This window comes from Microtus ochrogaster, unplaced genomic scaffold (assembly GCF_000317375.1).
Source record: "Microtus ochrogaster isolate Prairie Vole_2 unplaced genomic scaffold, MicOch1.0 UNK109, whole genome shotgun sequence".
In the NCBI taxonomy this organism is placed as follows: domain Eukaryota; kingdom Metazoa; phylum Chordata; class Mammalia; order Rodentia; family Cricetidae; genus Microtus; species Microtus ochrogaster.
In genome coordinates, this window is record NW_004949207.1 from 291,442 (window position 1) to 308,558 (window position 17,117).

A 17,117-nucleotide genomic window follows, 5' to 3' on the forward strand; every position below is an offset into this window, starting at 1 on the left:
CAGGCATGGCCGTGCGTGCACACAATCCCAGCGCTCAAGATAAAAGGATGGTGTAAGCCAGGCATGGCCGTGCGTGCACACAATCCCAGCGCTCAGAATAAGATAAAAGGATGGTGTAAGCCAGGCATGGCTGTGCGTGCACACAATCCCAGTGCTCAGAAGGTTGAGGTGGAAGGATTCTTACCACTTCATTTATTCTTTTGGTGTGCAGATCTGTGACATTGATGTCAATACATTTACAGTTTTATGCCACTGTCACCTGTCACCAGCCTCCCCTGTGCCCAGCTGAAGCCCTGAACCCGTTCAGTATTTGCCAACAGTTCTGTCCCAACTTCAGGTTTTTGTGTTCAGCCTGCCCCAACCCCTGGCTCCTCTGTAAGGAACATCCTACAGAGGTTTTATCTTTCTTGACACCCCCCCCCCCATGCTGGGACCTGAACTCAAGGACTCTTAACCACTGAGCTGTCTCTCCAGCCCACGTCCCTTTTTTGGCAGTACTGGTGGTTTCCTTGCGAATGTTAGGAAAGTGCTTGACCACTCAGCAGCATCTCCAGCCCTCTTGGGGCAGGGAATGGGGAGCTTGAACTTCTGATCCTTCTGCACCCACTACCTGAGTGCTAGGATTACAGGTGTGTACCACCATGTCTGGCTAATGTGATACTGAGGTCAAACCCAGGGCATTTTGAGTGCTAGGCCTGCTCTCTGCCAGCTGTCTGTGCCTGACTTGCTACACTTAGCATCATGTCCTCGGGGTCTGCGGAGGCCCCGGGGCATCACTGAGCAGCACAGGTGCCCTGGGCCAGCCCATTTGTTGTCTCTCAGCAGCCACACAATCACCCCAGATTCCAGGGTGCTTGGATTCTGGGTCACCCCGTTGTCTGCCATGGTGTCTTGGTTTAGCTACAGGGGAGACCATCTTTCTTTCTCTTTCCTCCAGACTCCTGGCATCCTGCAGCGGATGGGGACTGCAGAGGCACACTGGTCCAGCCTCCTGCCCAGTCAGTGATAGGAACCCACGCACACCCCTGGACACTGCCTGCCCTTCTTCCTCTACTCTGCCCTTCCTAGATGAACCCGCTTCCAAGAGTCTCCTACCCAGGCTCCTAGAGGAACCTGCCCCTGTTGCCCCTGCTGCTCACCAGCCTCAGAGATTGGACTTGCCTCTTCCCATATGGTGAGGGGCCTTCTGCCAGCAACTCCGTAGCCCTCTTCCCACCTTGAACTTTTTTCTGAGGGACAGTTCTTGATGTAGGGGAAGGAGTTTAGGCTTGGTTTCCATTTAGTAGATGAGTCTGGGGTGCTGTGGCCACACCCCTGTTCTAAGCCTGCCTGAGTGCGTGTTTGGTTCCTGACCAAACCCAGCTCCCTCATTCTGATTTCCAGACAGGTAATTTGAGTTTTTTTCTGTAGAGAAGTCATCTTGTTCCAAGATACACTGTGATGCTCTCCAAAATGGACCTTTCCTCTATAGGACATGAGAGGCCCATTCCTCTATAAGACATAAGCTGCCCGTTCCTCCATAGGACATAAGTGGCCCCAGTGCCTTGTTTTATTTTTTAAGGCATGGCCTCATGTAGCATAGGCTGACCCTGAACATGTATGTAGCCAGGAATGACCTTAAATTTCTGAACCTCTTGCCTCCATCTCCCAAGTTTTGGGAATCACAGGCATGTGGTACTGGGGAGAGAACGTAGGGCTTCGTGTGTGATAAATAAGCACTCTGCCAGCTAAATCAAATCCTCAGTCCTTTTGTTGTTACTGTAACAAGGTCTACAAGGTGTCCCAGGTTGGTCTTAAACTTGCCATACTCCTGCCTCTGTCTCCAGAGTGCTGGAATTGGAAGCATGGGCACCGCCATGCCTGGTCCTGATGGCTTCCTTACCTGGTCTGTGGTCCTGAAAGTCCATCACTACCATCCTTACCTTCTCACTGTATCCGTGCTGCACTGGCCATCTCAGCCACCCCGTGAGAGCACCACTGACCACGCCTGTACATCTGTCCTAAGTTCATTGTACCCCACAGCTGTGGGCCAGAGGATGGGAGCCATCTGACTCACTGGTGTAACCACCCTCTTCCTTCTCTTCTCCCTAAGGATCTTTCCCAGATGTGAAAGTTCCTCCCTGGCACTACTGAAGCTATAGACCATAGCTAGTTGCTTGGGAACTGAACTTGGTCAGCTCAGCCCAGGCCCTGCCAGAACAGAGAGAGCCCTTGTCTCCCCTGCTTCCCAGGGCAGGACTGTCAGGTGAGTGTTGGGCCACCAGAGGGCGCCTCACTGAGGCAGACCAGGCTCAAGCTTCCTTGTTCTCTCAATCCCCTAGGACTCTGCCCTACCCTGACTGGCTTCTGTTAACTCATGGTGTGCGTGGTCTCGTGTCTGGTTTAGGTGAGTTCTTCAGTGCCAAAATGACTCACCACCCAGATGGTGGCCTCTCACTGACCCAGTAAGGTGTTATCCCTGTGAGTAACCTGCAGATGGTTACTTATGGCCCTGTCTGTGGCCCTACAGGTATTTGAACAGTACACACTTGGTCCTCCTTTCTCTGCTCATCCTTGACCTTTGAAAAGCATCTCGGCTCCACGATGGCAGCGGAGACACTCAACTTTGGACCTGAGTGGTGGGTTGCTCAAGCTCTGGCCCATGGGAAGAAGCTGGGGTAGTGGGGAAGGGCTATGTGGACCTCCCTCTCCCTTCCTTTCTGTGCCTGTTCTAGGCTGAGGGCTCTTTCAAGTGGTGGTAGTGTGACCTCTCCACCCCCATCTCCTGCTATGCCCAAATACAAGCTAGCAGATTACCGCTATGGGCGAGAGGAGATGCTGGCCCTCTATGTCAAGGAGAACAAGGTGAGGTTTTGGAATGGGACAGGATTCCCTCCCCCATTTGCCTGATCAGTGAGTTGCCCCTGAGGGTATAGTGTATTGGGCCTCCTGCCCGTCACAGGTCCCCGAGGAACTGCAGGACAAGGAGTTCGCCGCAGTGTTGCAGGAGGAACCACTGCAGCCTCTGGCCCTGGAGCCTCTGACTGAGGAGGAGCAGGTGGGGCTGGGCCCAGCCAGGCTGAGACAAATGGGCCTAGGGTGGTGGGAGGAGGAGCCGGGCTTGAGAGGATGGGGGTTGACTGAGTGATACGTCCTCACTCCCATCCCTGGCTCCCTCCTCAGAGAAACTTCTCCCTGTCAGTGAACAGTGTGGCTGTACTGAGGCTGATGGGGAAAGGGGCTGGGCCCCCTTTGGCTGCCACCTCCCGTGGCAGGGGCAGCACACGGAGCCGAGGTAGAGGATGACACCCCATGTTTTTTAGGGGAGGAGATGGGCAGAGTCGGAATGGGTGGTGCTAAGGATGCAGAGGGGCACTGGAAGGTCCCAAGCCCAGATGTGAGCCCTCTTCCTTCAGGCCGTGGCCGTGGTGACAGCTGCTTTTACCAAAGAAGCATTGAGGAAGGGGATGGAGCCTTTGGACGCAATCCCCGGGAGATCCAGCGAAGCCAGAGCTGGGATGACAGGTGGGGTGGAAAGATGAGGTAGGCAGGTAGGGCAGAGGAGTGGGAGCTGGGCTAATGGTGGGGTGACTGTGGAGGCCAGAGCCCTCTGGGTCCTGTCTGCTCCTTTCATTCTGGTTGTTTTGGGGATTCTGTTGTTTTCTCCCCAGCCTGATGTCCCCTGGCTCCCCCTGCTCCACCTTAGAGCAGAGGGGATGATGTGTGTGCCTTGACCAGCATCTTTCTTCCACAGAGGTGAGAGGCGGTTTGAGAAGTCTGCAAGGCGGGATGGAGGTATGAGAGTGTTGAGTGTGGTGGCAACTGAGGTTGGGTTCCCAGGTTGGAGGGGGGAGGACAGGTGAGTTGTCATGGGGTTCTTTGGTGCTTATTGTCTGTTTCCCCCATGCCAGCACGATCAGGGTTTGAGGAGGGAGGGGCTGGCCCAAGGAAGGAGCATGCACGCTCAGACAGTGAGAATTGGCGCTCACTGCGAGAAGAGCAGGAGGAGGATGGCAGCTGGAGACTCGGGGCAGGACCCCGGAGAGATGGTGATCGCTGGCGTTCCACCAGTCCTGGTAAGATAGGGCAAGGTGGGATTCAGGAACTGCTCCCTGAATGTGGCTGATGTTGGGGAAGGGGATGGCCACGCATGTGAGGAATGGGAACATCCCAGGGAGGCCATGCTAGGTGGGAAGGCCTGCTGAGCTGGAGAAGGCAGAGCCTGATATGGCTGGACACTAGTTTCTATGTGTTGTTTTGTTTCTTTTTCCAACTTTCTCTTCCAGATGGTGGTCCCCGCTCTGCTGGCTGGCGGGAACATGGGGAACGGAGGCGTAAATTTGATTTTGATTTGCGAGGGGATCGAGGAGGGTGTGGCGAAGAGGATGGGCGGGTTGGGGGAGGCAGCTCTCACCTCCGGAGATGCCGAGGGCTCGATGGTTTTGAAGATGACAAGGATGGGCTCCCTGAGTGGTGCCTGGACGATGAAGATGAGGAGATGGGCACTTTTGATGCCTCCGGGGCCTTCCTACCTCTCAAGGTACCTTCTCAGGGACCAGGTGGGGTTGACGGAAGCTGTCCCCCAGCTGCTCTCCCACTATCCACTCTGCCCTTTCTCACACAGAAGGGCCCCAAGGAACCTATTCCTGAGGAGCAAGAGCTTGATTTCCAGGGCCTGGAGGAAGAGGAGGAGGAGCCTTCAGAAGGGGTGGATGAAGAGGGGCCTGAGGCAGGTGAGCCCTTACAACCTTGCAGGGAGGCTGCGCTGTCCTCTAACCTGCGATGTCTGTGCGTATGCATGCATTCATGTCCCGAGCCAGGACTCAAATGTGTGGAGAGGGACCGCTGTCAGGTGTAAACAGAATGACCTTTGGAGTCCTTTAGAAGCTCTGGAGCCGGCAGGCACCCACACAGCCCTTACACTTGTGGGTCCTAACTAATAACTCACAGAGCAGGGTCAGGAGTCTGCACAGTGCAGACAGCTAGGCTCTCCACATCTATGCTTCATGCTTGGGTAGGGAGTTGACCAACGTTGGAAAGGATAGACACGCCCCAGGGTTGTGCATGTTCACCGTGTGCAACCTCACTCACATGGTCTCCCCTGGTCTTCTATTTTGATCTTGTATGTATATGCGTGAATGAATGTGCCACAGTGTATGGAGGTCAGGACAACCGTGGGTATAGGTCCCTGCCCTTCATCTTGGTTGAGGTGGGCTCTCTGATCTTTCCCATTGTCTGTGCCCAGTTGGGCCTACAAACCTGTTGAGCATTAATTTCCTGTCTCTGCCTTCCACGTTTTCATGGGAAAACTGGGATTACAGACACTCCTACATGTGGCGTTTGTATAGGTTCTTGGGATTTCAACACAGGCCCTCAAGGTTGGGAGGCAAACACTTATGTGCTGAGCCAACTCCTTAGCCCCTTTGGTTTTGAGTTCAAGTAGTCATCTGTTTCTTCCAGGTGGGAAGGAGGTGACCCCATTGCCTCCTCCTGAGAAACCTAGCTCCCCATCTTCACTGCCTGCCTTGGGCCCTCTCTGGACGGCGAGCGAGGATGGTGATGAGGCAGTGGAGAAAGAACTTCCGCCAGCCGAAGGTAGACTGGCTAGAGCTGATGCACAAGGGAGTGCCAGGGCGTGGGGAGGGGTGGGTTGTGGTGAGAGCCTGTTTTCCTAGCAGGTAGAAGAGCCATCTTGTCCCCTTTCCTGCCCCTCCCTTTCTCATCTCCTCTCCCAGGAGACGAGATGAGGGGTCTGTCTCTAAGTCCTGCAGTCGGCTCGCCTCCTGGCCCACCTGGAGATCTAGAAGATGAAGAAGGCTTGAAGCACCTGCAGCAGGTTGGGAGGGTGTGCCTGTGCGTGCTCGCGAGGCCTGCACTCGGGGCTGTCCGACGGGGCCCGGGCCTACCCTCCTGAGCCCAGCCTCTTTCTGGTGTTGGTGCTGTCAGTCTACTCAACTTGACTCTCTGGACTCCCAGGAGGCAGAGAAGCTGGTGGCCTCCTTGCAGGACAGCTCCTTGGAGGAGGAACAGTTTACGGCCACCATGCAGACCCAGGGCCTTCGCCACTCCACAGCCGCCACTGCCCTTCCCCTCAGCCATGGCGCTGCCCGAAAGTGGTTCTACAAGGACCCACAGGGGGAGATCCAAGGTGGGTAGCAGATTCCTAGGAGCAGATTTGATTGGGCAGACGTAAGTGTGTTCTCTAATCTACCATGGCCACTTCCCAACCCTCTCACACCCTTGTTCCAGGCCCCTTCACAACCCAGGAGATGGCTGAGTGGTTCCAGGCTGGCTATTTCTCCATGTCCCTCCTAGTGAAGAGGGGCTGTGATGAGGGTTTCCAGCCTCTGGGAGAGGTGATCAAGATGTGGGGCCGCGTGCCCTTTGCCCCTGGGCCCTCGCCACCCCCGCTGCTGGTGAGTACTGTCTGCTCTGCAGGTTGCAGGGAAGGCCAGTGGGGGCAGCAGCAGGACCTTAGACTTCCCCACGACCTCACTTGCTAGGCCTGCTCCTGCTGGGCACACTCACAGGCATGCTCTGACCTCCTGCAGGGGAACATGGATCAGGAGCGGCTGAAGAAGCAGCAGGAGCTGGCCGCCGCGGCCCTGTACCAGCAGCTGCAGCACCAGCACTTTCTGCAGCTGGTCGGCAGGTATGGGGAGCTTCGGGGCATGATGTGGGCACAGCAGTGGTCCTGGGTGGTCTACCATCTGAGCCCTGTCTGTCTGTAGCCGCCAGCTTCCGCAGTGCACGACGCTCCGGGAAAAGGCAGCTATGGGGGACCTGACGCCGCCGCAGCAGCAGCAGCTCACGACATTCCTGCAGCAGCTCCAGGCTCTCAAAACCCCCAGGTCTGTTTCACTGTGCATGCGTGTGCGAGAGAGGGGGGGCGGAGGGAGAGAGCAACAGAGAATATGTATGCTGGTGTGAGATAGAAAAGGAGGAAGGGAGGAAGTCAGGCTACAAGTGAATGCAGTGTCTTGAGGGCCAGTGTTTTGCTTCTCAGGGGTGGGGACCAGAACCTGCTCCCGACGATAAGCCGGTCCTTGTCGGTGCCAGATTCAGGCCCCCTCTGGGACTTACATACCTCAGCTTCATCACAGTCAGGTGAGTGCCAACCTGCCCCATGCCACATCCTGGTCCCTTTACCCCGAGTCCCTGCTTGTCACACTCAGGCTCTGTTTCCTATCTGTGGGTGGTTCCACTGGGCTCGGGCCTCTGCAGCTGCCTTTCCTCCTGCAGGTGGTGAGGCCAGTCTTTGGGACATACCAATTAACTCTTCGACTCAGGGTCCAATTCTAGAACAACTCCAGCTGCAACATAAAGTAAGTAGCAGGCTGGCCTGTTGAAGGCTGGCTGAAGCAGGTGCAGCCGCCCAGCTAACTAGCTCCTTGTCACCGCAGTTTCAAGAGCGCAGAGAAGTGGAGCTCAGGGCGAAGCGGGAGGAAGAGGAGCGAAAACGCCGTGAGGAGAAGCGCCGCCAGCAGCAGCAGGAGGAGCAGAAGCGGCGGCAGGAGGAGGAGGAGCTCTTTCGACGCAAGCAGGTTCAAGTCCCACCTGTCTCCTCGGCCTGCCTGTGCCTGGTGCCAGCCACCCACCAACATCCACTATGTCTTCACGTAGGTTCGGCAGCAGGAGCTGCTGCTGAAGCTGCTACAGCAGCAGCAGGCAACGAATGTCCCCGTGCCCCCTGCACCAAGCTCCCCGCCCCCACTCTGGGCTGGCCTGGCCAAGCAGGGCCTGTCCATGAAGACTCTGCTGGAGCTGCAGATGGAAAGTGAGCGGCAGCTGCACAAGCAGCCGGCACCCCGGGATCCTCTGCGGGCCCAGGCCCCCAACCACCGAGTGGTAAGCAGCAGGGGTCCCAGGGAACCCCCCAATGCAGCTTCCAGAATCACTGGGGTGGGAGGAGTACGTCCCTAAGCGCAGACTCCTAAAGCCGGAGATTTGGTTCTTTCCATTATTGGAAGGATGCCCCTCCCCCAACTCTTTCCCTTTCCCTTAGGCCCCGCCCCCATGAGCCTCCTTGCCTAGGTAGCCAGGGCTCCATTGTAGAGCCCCCTGACTTCCTGCCATTTGCAGCAGCTTGGGGGCTTGGGCACTGCCCCTCTGAACCAGTGGGTGTCTGAGGCTGGGCCACTGTGGGGCGGGCCAGACAAGAGTGGGGGCAGCAACAGTGGCAGCCTGGGACTCTGGGAAGACACCCTCAAGAGTGGTGGGAACCTGGCCCGAAGCCTGGGCCTAAAGAACAGTCGGAGCAGCCCGTCTCTCAGGTGGGTGAGACAACTGTTTAGCTTGTGTCTGTCGGAGGGGTGGGTGCTAAGCTTCTGGCTCACCTGTGGCCTCCAATTCCCCGCCTGCCTCAGTGACTCGTACAGCCACCTGTCAGGTCGCCCTGTTCGCAAAAAGACAGAAGAGGAAGAGAAGTTGCTGAAGCTGCTGCAGGGCATCCCTCGGCCCCAGGACGGCTTCACTCAGTGGTGTGAGCAGATGCTACACACCCTGAGCACCACGGGCAGCCTGGATGGTAGGAAGGCAATCCTGGGAGGCCATGTTGGCACTGGGGACTCCAGACCTGTCCAGCATGCTTGACTGTCCCCTCCCCATAGTGCCCATGGCTGTAGCGATCCTCAAGGAGGTGGAGTCCCCCTATGATGTCCATGATTATATCCGTTCCTGCCTGGGGGACACGCTGGAAGCCAAAGAATTTGCCAAACAATTCCTGGAGCGGAGGGCCAAGCAGAAAGCTAGTCAGCAGCGGCAGCAGCAACAGCAGCAGCAGCAGGTAGAGTCTTGTGGGACCTGGGGAGGCAGGGTACCCAGGACTCTCCTGATGCTACTCTCGTTTGCCTTAGGAGGCCTGGCTGAGTAGCACCTCCCTGCAGACAGCCTTTCAGGCCAACCACAGCACCAAACTGGGCCCTGGGGAGGGCAGCAAGGCCAAGAGGCGGGCGCTGATGCTCCACTCAGACCCCAGCATCTTGGGTAAGCGTGGGGGTGTTGGGCTCTTCTTTCCCTGTGCTGGCCAGCCATAGGACCTGGGAACTCACCCTCACTTCTCCCCTGGCTTCAGGGTACTCCCTGCACGGCCCCTCTGGTGAGATCGAGAGCGTGGATGACTACTGACCAGCCTGTCCCACCAGCCCCCTGGGCTTTAAGGCTTGGGTGGTGGCAGCGGTGGCATGGACCCTCGGGTCTCCAGCCTGCAGGCTCCCAACAAGGAGCAGAGGAGGAAGCAAGTGGGGCAGGGTCCCCAGCACTTGTTACAAACCACACGATGCACCTTAACTCACCCACCACAAGGCACTTTACAGATGGGGAGGGGCTTTTCTTTTTCTCTTTAATTTTAAATGTTAGGAGAGACAAAAGTATCATTCAAATACTAGACTGTAGACCCATCTGCCCCTTTGGGATAATGGGTATGACATTGGAAGGTCCACAGAGGTTTTGTTTTAGGGTTGGTTTTTTTTTGTTTTTTGTTTTTTAAGAAAAGATAAAAAATAATGAAAAAAAAAAAAGAAAGTTAGGCTGAAAGAAAAAAAATCACACTGTTATTTTGGGGCAGTGTGTACCAGGCTCCATGGAACTGTTCTGCCTGGCTCCCCTAAGGCTGCACTTACCCTGCTGCCCCAGAAGGTGATCATTGGGGTAACTGGAAGTTGGGTGCTGGCAGTTTGCCCAGCAAGGCCCTCTCCAGAAGCCCTGCCCACTGGACCCGCTGTGACAGCTTCTTGTGGTGGTTACTGTGGCAGGTGTCCTGGTGAGGAGGCCACAAAGTCGCCCCTTGCCTTGGCTGCTTTGGAGGAACATTGCACAAATTGGACGAGCTGCGTCAGCTCACTCGCCCTCAACCCCTAAACAGCCCTCCCATACTGGGGAGGCGGGGAAAGAGCTGCCAGTGCCAGCCTGTCAGAGGTGGGCTCTGAACTCAGGCCTGCTGAGGGGCTGCCCCCACTGCTGCCATTTCGGGGGACAGCCTGGGTGTGACACTGAAAGCCCCAGCTCCCTGCCTTTGCCACATGAATGTATTCTCTGGCCCCCAAGCCCGTCTCACCCCTCCAAGAAGGGACATAGCCCTTCCTCCAGAAGCTGGAGAACACCAACCTCTCTGTCATGGCCGAGTCCTTGCTTGTGTGAGGGAAAGACACCGAAGGGTGGCTTGGGGCTGAACCTGGGGTGGTGGGACCATTGTGGGAGCACCCTGATCTGCAGCCAGCTGTGGGAAAGGAGACCACAGCTCTGCACCTGACCCTCCCATGACCAAATGGAGAGCACGAGCAGCCGCTCTCCTGGATGTTCTATGTTGGGTGTGAAGCTGGAGGTCAAGAGCCTGTGTCCTGGGCTGGGGGCTGCGCCTTGCCTGTCGCTCACCGACTTCACTCCTCATCATCCCCTGTCTGGGCTTATCTCCATTGTTGGTTGGCCTTTTTTTTTTTTTTGGAAATGCTCTTATGTTAGTGAATTTCTCCCATCGACCTCATTGCTCAGAATGCAGTATTAGGGCGAGACTGCCACTGCCTCCCCTCCATGAATGTATTTCTCTTTTCTGCCCTGAGGAAGTGGGGAATGGCCCCAGTTTCTTCTTTCCCATCTGTCTCCAGAGAGGCAACCTTTCATTTTCACTTTTCTTTATTGTTTTTTTTTTGTTTTTTTTGTTTTTTTTTTGCACCAAAGTGGCAACTGGGTCAGTGTTGGGGGTAAGGCTGGCGTCTGGGTGGAAGGCCCCTCCACCTGCTTCTCCCTGGTTTTGACAGTGTTAGCGTCTGTGAAAAGACAATATTCTCTCTAAAGCAATAAGGGGGTGATGGGCCAGGGGGAAATGTCTTGCTGCTGCTGGCCCCCCAGCTCCCCTTCCCTCTTGCCATTATGGTGGCACTGGAGGGTGGGAGAGACTCCTGTTGTGACTGAATGTAACCTACCCTGCCCCTGCCACAGCCAATGCAGGGGAAGGGGGGCACTTGTCTCTTCCTACCCCTTCCCCCAGCTAAAGAGACTTTGAATTTGGGGGCCCATGAGCCTGGAGAGGCCTTAACCCTGTGAGGAAGTGTAGGGGGAGCCCTCTCCCACCCCATCCCCTCTGAGAGTGGTAAATGTTTACAAACCCTGAGCCCCTACCCCAGGGGCTCAGACACCCCACCCCACCCCCATCTTAATCCTTTCTCCGTCCCAGTCTTACAGGGCCCTAGCTGCTCCACCCCCTCTTGGGGTTCAGGGTAGGGTAGGTGTCCTGTGTGCCCCAGTTTACCCCTACCTCTACCCAGTGTGACTTCCCTTCTGCCTATCCATGTAAATACTCCCAATAAAACTTGGTGTGTTCTCCCAACCCATTTTGTCTGCTGGCTTTTTCATGGCAGGGGGCAGGGGCAGAGTTGGGTAGGGTCTCTGGGAACTGCTGGCCTCAGGTTTGTGTAGAATACCCTCTGTTTACAGCTTGGAAGGAGCCTCATACCCACTGCCTGCCTGCTTTGTGGGGGAGGGGATAGCAAGCAAGGAGACTACGTACAGAGTTGGAAGTGGTTCCTTTATGGAAAAACTGAAAATATAATAAAAATTAAAATAAAACCAGTTTAAAAAAGCCAGCCCCTGGAGTTTCCACCTCCTGCCTCTGGCCCTCCAGAGGGGTGAGGCCCCAGCCCCAGGGCAGCAAAGGATGAGGGCTTTCCTGCCCTTCTGCTTCCCCTATTCCATCCCGACTTTTATCTCCACAGTGGGGGCCCCCCCCCCCCGGGAGGAACCAAACCTGGGTATAGGAGCAGGACCCAAGGCCCTGTAGCCCAGGGAGGGAGGCTTGGCATGTGTACCCAGCCCCAAAGCTCCAGGCCTGTAGTGTGGGCATGGGCAGGGATGCTGCTCCCTGCCTTGGCCCATCTGGGGTTGGGGGTGGTTAGTTCCAGATCTTGAGGAAGGAGTCCCAGGAGCCTGTGGCCACGGCCATTCCATCATCTGTGACCCCAAGGCAGCTCACACGGTTATCGTGGCCAGCAAGGACACCTAGAAAAGAAAAGGACATAGGGACTAGTCTGGCCCACACGGTATACCTGTACCCTCTGTGGGCCCCAGCACAGGCCTCCCTTACCTGCACGGTCACCCTTCATGGCATCCCAGATGTTGCAGTTGAAGTCATCATAGCCCGCGAGCAGCAGCCGGCCGCTGCGTGAGAAGGCAACCGAGGTGATGCCGCAGATGATGTTGTCATGGGAATACATGAGCAGCTCCTGATCGGCCCGCAGGTCAAACAGGCGACATGTGGCGTCATCTGATCCCGTGGTGAAGGCATAGCCATTGGGGAAGAACTGCAAGATGTGGACCGGAGACCATAAGCATGTTGGGCAAGGCCAGGGGCATGGAGCACAGGGGGCTGTCACAATGCTCCCAACTTACAGCCACGGCATTGATGTCAGATTCGTGACCTATGAATGTCTGTCGACACATGGAATCCCGAACATCCCACAGCTTGATGGAGGCGTCACAGGCACCTGACACAAAGGTGCGGCCATCGGGGGCCAGTGACAGGGACATCACATCCCCACTGTGTCCAGCAAAACCCACCGTCTGCTGGCCTGTCTCAATGTCCCACAGGGCACTGGAGAGGTGACAAGAAGGATCAGAAATGAGTTGAAGGATAGAATCCCTGACTCTCCTACCACATGAACCCAAACCTGACAGGGCCCTCTGGAAAGAAGGCCTGGGGCCCTAAGTGCTGCAGGAGCCACTTGGCCCCCACCCAGGGGAGGAAGCTAAGTGCTCAGAAATGTTGCCACCTGCTGGGCCCTGGACCACCCAAAGGCAGGGAACCCAGCCTGGCAGAGCCTCACCAGGTGGTATCCCCAGAGCTGGTGATGATTTGGTTGTCGTCCAGGAAGCGGCAGCATGAAAGGTACCCTTGGGAAAGGAAGTTGTAGTCAGACATTTATCAGAGAGGCCATACTGTCTGCCCTCCTGGCTGTGTTCCTGCCTCTCCTTCAGGCTCCACTCACCAGTGTGGCCAGGCAGCTCTCTGCTGACCCTGACATTGCCCTCTCGGGTCTTGAGGCTATAGATGGAGCAGATGTTGTCCAAACCCCCACAGGCTACAAAGTTCCCTGAGGGGGCATAGGCACAAGTCATGACCCAGGAGGAGCGCAGAGGGATAGCATGGACCTGGAGGAGAATATCACCCCTAGTTAGAGCCATCCAGGGACTGGCAGCCCTATCCTACCCACTTCGAGTGCCAATTTTACCTTGTTGGTGGTGTAGCTGTCCCAAATGATGAGCTTTCCGTCCTGGGAGGCGCTGACCAGCAGCCTGGTGGGCAGTGGCAGGGCGACACAGACAAGGTCAGGGTGTGGACAACACAGGGCCCTATCCCTTCCCATCTAGACACACTCTTCAGAAACATTCCCCAAATCCTCTCAGTATAATCCTGATGCTGGGAATCAGTCTGTCCAAACTTAACTAACATAGATTCTCCCCACCAGACCTGGGGGGACCTGGAGTCCCCCCATACCATTCTGCCCTTTATGTAAAATCACCCCCAGAGCCTGGAGACACTAACGCAGAGGCCACCCACGCACCTTGAGTCTGTCCCCCAGTGCATGGCATAGATTTTTGCCAGGTGTCCACGGAGGGTCCTCCGTGTTCTCATCTGAATTCTCCCCACTGGGTCCAGCCCAGCTGTGATCTGGAACAACAGAGAAGCTGTATTGGCACAAGGAGACTCAAGCAACAGAAGCCCATCCAATCTCCTGTCCCTTCAAGGGCCCCCAAGTAACTCTGCAGTCACCTCACCTGGGTCAGTGTGGAATCCCCGCATGCTTTTCTGGCGTCCTGTAAGTGATGGGCAGAGCAGGAGGAGGGAAGTAGAGAAGCGGGGGAGGGGAGGAAAAAGTAAAGGAAAACAGGAGACAGGGCAAAGGGAAGAGAGGATGAAACGGAGACATTTGGAGGTTAGGATCCCCTTTCTTCTCTCACCCTGCGAAACACACACACAGCCACACACACATCCCCGGCCACAGGCAACCCAGTCTGCTCAGGTCAAAGGGAAGCAGCACACTCAAGCCACGCCTGGCCGGCTCGGCCTCCCCTGCACAGTCGTCAGGCCCTCACCCGGATCTGGTTCCGGAGCTGCTCGGCCTCCTGTCTCAGTTGCTCCAGCTCACTCATGGCGCCGGGCCCGTGGGGCGGGGTTGGGGGCGGCTGGGGGCCGCGGGACGGGGGCTGGGGGAGGCAGCTCCTGGCCGCTGGCCCGAGGCCTGGGAGGGGGGGGGGATGCAAGGCTGACGTCAGGCCCCAAGACCGCCCGGGAAGCAGCCGGGAAAGGCGGGGTGGAAGCCCGAGGCCCGGAAGGGGTCAGCTGGGCAGGGGGAGCAGAGGACGCGGTACCCGGGGCAGGAATGGGGTCTCTGGCACCCAAGAGACGTTGCCAAGGAACAGACGACTTCCCCAATCTTCCTCCCGGGCCCCCGGAAACAGAGTGGGAAGTGCAAGAGGAAGAGCAGGGGAAACCCCTCCCTCGGACAGCAGCCCGGGCGGGACACTCGGGCGGCAGGAACTGGGGATGGGGGGGGGGGGAGTCCCTTCGAAAACAGACCTGGCGTCCGCCCCAGCCCGCACAAGGCGCCGCCCTCCCAGCACCTAATTTTAAAAAGGGGCGGTGCCTCTTTAAATTCACCCCCACACCCACACACCGCACACCCTCCGCACACACCCCCAGCTAAGACAGAGGTGGTGATGGGGGGGGGGGCTGAGGGGAGAAGCTAGGCTGTTCGTGGGGTTGCCTAGGAAACCGTCACCCGGACTGAGAGCACCTCATTGGTGAAGTGCCCCCACCCTAGCCTCGTTGCCAAGGCAACCGCATCCGCGGAAGAGACCTGTAGGGTGGGTGACCCCACCCCCGGCCCCCATCGCCCCCGCCCGACCTAGTCTCCTGCCTCTTCCCCAGAACCGGCCAGGATGGCTGTTTACAGGATTTGGGAAAAGCCGATTGAACACTAATAGGTTCGGGACGGCTCAACCAGGGATAATCCCCATTCCGGGCCGGCTGCACCCCATTAGCCGCTGAGAGTAGCGGGAAGGCAAGCCCCCAAACAGCCTGCTCCCTTCGGCACCGAGGTCTCCCGCCCCGCCGCGCCCGCACAAAGCCCGTGAGAGCCGCTCAGAAGTAATTAGGGCTCCGAAGAGAGGCCCCTGGTCCCAGGAGCTGTTCTCTCCCAGGCGCCGGCAAGCGGCCCTAGACGGCTTGGCCCGATGCCCCTAGGCACCCCAAGAGCCCAGCTCTGCGCCGAGGAGCCCCCGAGGCCTAGCTGGCACCGCTCCAGCCTCCGACGTCCTGCCTTCCCCGGGACACCTGTGCGATCTGGCCGTGCACACTGCACTCTGGCGACCTAGGCGTCCCCCACCCAGCTCCCACTTCCCCCAACCACTGGGCGTTCCTCTTCCCCGGAGATATTTCCCCCTCTGAGTTCAGGTTTCTACGCCAGTGCCAGGGGATGCCCCTCCAAAATGAGATGGGAGGGGGCAACGACACAGCTACCACCCTGCTCCAGCTGTGGACAAAAGCCCCTTCCTTCCAGCAGCCCAGGTCTAGCCGCAATGACACAGGCCTGGGGCAGAAGGAAAACAGGCCACGAAGAAGCTACTGGGTCGGGGGCCATGCTCCCAGCCCTAAGATTCCCCATTACCCTCCAAGATTCCCTCAGCAGCGCCTAGATGCTAGGAATTAAGCATCCACAGCCCCCAAACAAAAAAAAGGGGTGCCACCACCTCCGCAGGTGTGAGAGGAGACAAGCAAGGGTCCTCAGATCTGGCAGCTGGAAGGCGCAGGCTGGTGCTGAGCTGCGAAGTGCTGTGGGCCAGGCCCTCCAGTTCCTAGGACCTCCATTTTGCCCAAAAGAAAGCTGGGCAAAGGGGACAGGCGACTAGGGGCTAGATTTGGGTTAGGGATTTGTAAAATAATAATAATAATAACAACAATAATAATGATAATAATAGTAATAAGGTGTTGAGATCTCCAGTTAAGGGTCTGGGACTCAGAAACCACAGCCAGAGCCCAAATCAAGAGACAGACAGTAGGGTGGAGACGAAGGCAAGGGTGGCCTTGAGGCCTTGGCTGTACCACCTAGGATTCTGAAGTTCTGCAAGTCTACAGTAAGCAAGGGTGTGAAACGAGTGGGCACGAGGGGTTGCTACCCCGGGGCAGGCAGCGGGGTGGTGGTGGGGAAAGGGGGCGGGACAGGGCTAGAAGAAACCCGGAATTTAGCCCCCCAGCTATTAAGGGAGCAAGAGGCAGGCGGGGCTGGGACAGGGGTTTAGGGTCAAAAAAAAAAATGCCACTGATACCGCAGGGAACGCATGCATTATTGAAGCCGAGGGTCCCCCAGTTCCCCTTCCGGGTTTGGAAACGACCGGGCCAGAGGAAGGGAGGGGAGGTCTGGGGAGTTACGTCCGTTTCCCAAGAGCCAAACCCGGGAGACGGAAGGAACGGGGGCTTCCCCCTGCCGCACACACCCCCGTGGGAATTTGGGGCTGGGGGCGATGAGGACTCCTTTTGTCAGCGGAGGTACCTGAGGTGGTGGGACTCTGCCAAGGGGTCGCTTGCAGGAGCGCGGGAGGTCCTGTCTTCCTCCGCGGCGGAGGCGGCAGCGGCGGCGACGCGGATGGATTTCCTCAGTCACCCCAACTCAACCGTCCAGCGCAGCTCTCCCCAGAGCGGAGGGATCCCGCCCGCCAGTGACGCGGCCGCCGCCGCCGCGCCCAGGGCCAGGCTGGGCGAGACCAACTGCGCCGGTGAGTGGGGGGAATCGGGACGCGGGAACACCGCCTCAGGGGCAAAACCCGACTCGGTCACCATACGAGCCCAGTCTCGTGGCTTTCCAACTCATCGGGGAGCACAGTCAGGAGTTCTCTTCCTGAAAAGGAGCAAGCCATCCTCGCTAAGGACAGCAGAGGTGGTATAGGCATAGAGGAGGGTGAAAGAAAAAAAAAAAAAAAGGCCTCTCCGGTCACGTGACCGACCTCCTTCGATTCTTTCCCCCCCCACCATTGGGCGGCTCCAGACTGGAGGCTTGAAGGCCCAGTTCTCGGTTTGGCCACGCCCCTACGTGGGGAGCCACGCCCCTTCCCGGAGGCGGAGCTAAAGAAGTCCCAACCAGTGTAGGACA

General features: G+C 57.4%; 2 protein-coding genes across 4 annotated transcripts; one reads left to right on the forward strand and one right to left on the reverse strand.

Annotated features, from left to right (window-relative positions):
• The first annotated feature begins 915 nt into the window (after positions 1-915).
• Gigyf1 (GRB10 interacting GYF protein 1) lies at positions 916-11,402 on the forward strand. 3 transcript variants are annotated; one of them, XM_005371437.3, is made up of 27 exons: positions 916-1,174; positions 2,093-2,245; positions 2,322-2,386; positions 2,510-2,618; positions 2,715-2,844; positions 2,942-3,037; positions 3,163-3,274; positions 3,396-3,504; positions 3,734-3,774; positions 3,891-4,055; positions 4,266-4,519; positions 4,604-4,712; positions 5,440-5,574; positions 5,715-5,815; positions 5,956-6,127; positions 6,229-6,395; positions 6,531-6,631; positions 6,711-6,830; positions 6,986-7,086; positions 7,222-7,304; positions 7,383-7,523; positions 7,603-7,827; positions 8,062-8,252; positions 8,346-8,506; positions 8,589-8,764; positions 8,835-8,964; positions 9,053-11,402. In XM_005371437.3, the coding sequence occupies exons 4-27, from the start codon at positions 2,584-2,586 to the stop codon at positions 9,103-9,105; spliced, it is 3,108 nt and encodes a 1,035-aa protein (XP_005371494.1). In that variant the 5' UTR covers positions 916-1,174; positions 2,093-2,245; positions 2,322-2,386; positions 2,510-2,583; the 3' UTR covers positions 9,106-11,402. The 3 variants fall into 3 exon arrangements, with proteins under 3 accessions (XP_005371494.1, XP_026633970.1, XP_026633971.1); XM_026778169.1 differs by having other exon boundaries at positions 8,065-8,252; XM_026778170.1 differs by having other exon boundaries at positions 4,607-4,712.
• Positions 11,403-11,483: 81 nt separating this feature from the next.
• On the reverse strand, positions 11,484-16,870 carry Gnb2 (G protein subunit beta 2). Its single transcript, XM_005371436.3, has 10 exons — positions 16,521-16,870; positions 14,065-14,210; positions 13,747-13,785; positions 13,533-13,639; positions 13,200-13,263; positions 12,957-13,119; positions 12,795-12,861; positions 12,361-12,562; positions 12,056-12,272; positions 11,484-11,970 (listed from the first exon to the last, which is right to left on the reverse strand). The coding sequence occupies exons 2-10, from the start codon at positions 14,119-14,121 to the stop codon at positions 11,864-11,866; spliced, it is 1,023 nt and encodes a 340-aa protein (XP_005371493.1). The 5' UTR covers positions 14,122-14,210; positions 16,521-16,870; the 3' UTR covers positions 11,484-11,863.
• Positions 16,871-17,117: the final 247 nt, after the last annotated feature.

Bases quoted from the DNA above. Each gene is read 5' to 3' on its own strand.
- Gigyf1 (XM_005371437.3), top strand. From the start codon at position 2,584: ATGGCAGCGGAGACACTCAACTTTGGACCTGAGTG. The intron at 2,619-2,714 runs GTGGGTTGCTCA...TGCCTGTTCTAG, and splicing joins CTCAACTTTGGACCTGAGTG to GCTGAGGGCTCTTTCAAGTG. The intron at 6,831-6,985 runs GTCTGTTTCACT...TTTGCTTCTCAG, and splicing joins CAGGCTCTCAAAACCCCCAG to GGGTGGGGACCAGAACCTGC.
- Gnb2 (XM_005371436.3), bottom strand. From the start codon at position 14,121: ATGAGTGAGCTGGAGCAACTGAGACAGGAGGCCGAGCAGCTCCGGAAC. The intron at 13,120-13,199 runs GTAAAATTGGCA...ATTCTCCTCCAG, and splicing joins ACAGCTACACCACCAACAAG to GTCCATGCTATCCCTCTGCG. The intron at 12,273-12,360 runs GTAAGTTGGGAG...CACATCTTGCAG, and splicing joins CTGACATCAATGCCGTGGCT to TTCTTCCCCAATGGCTATGC.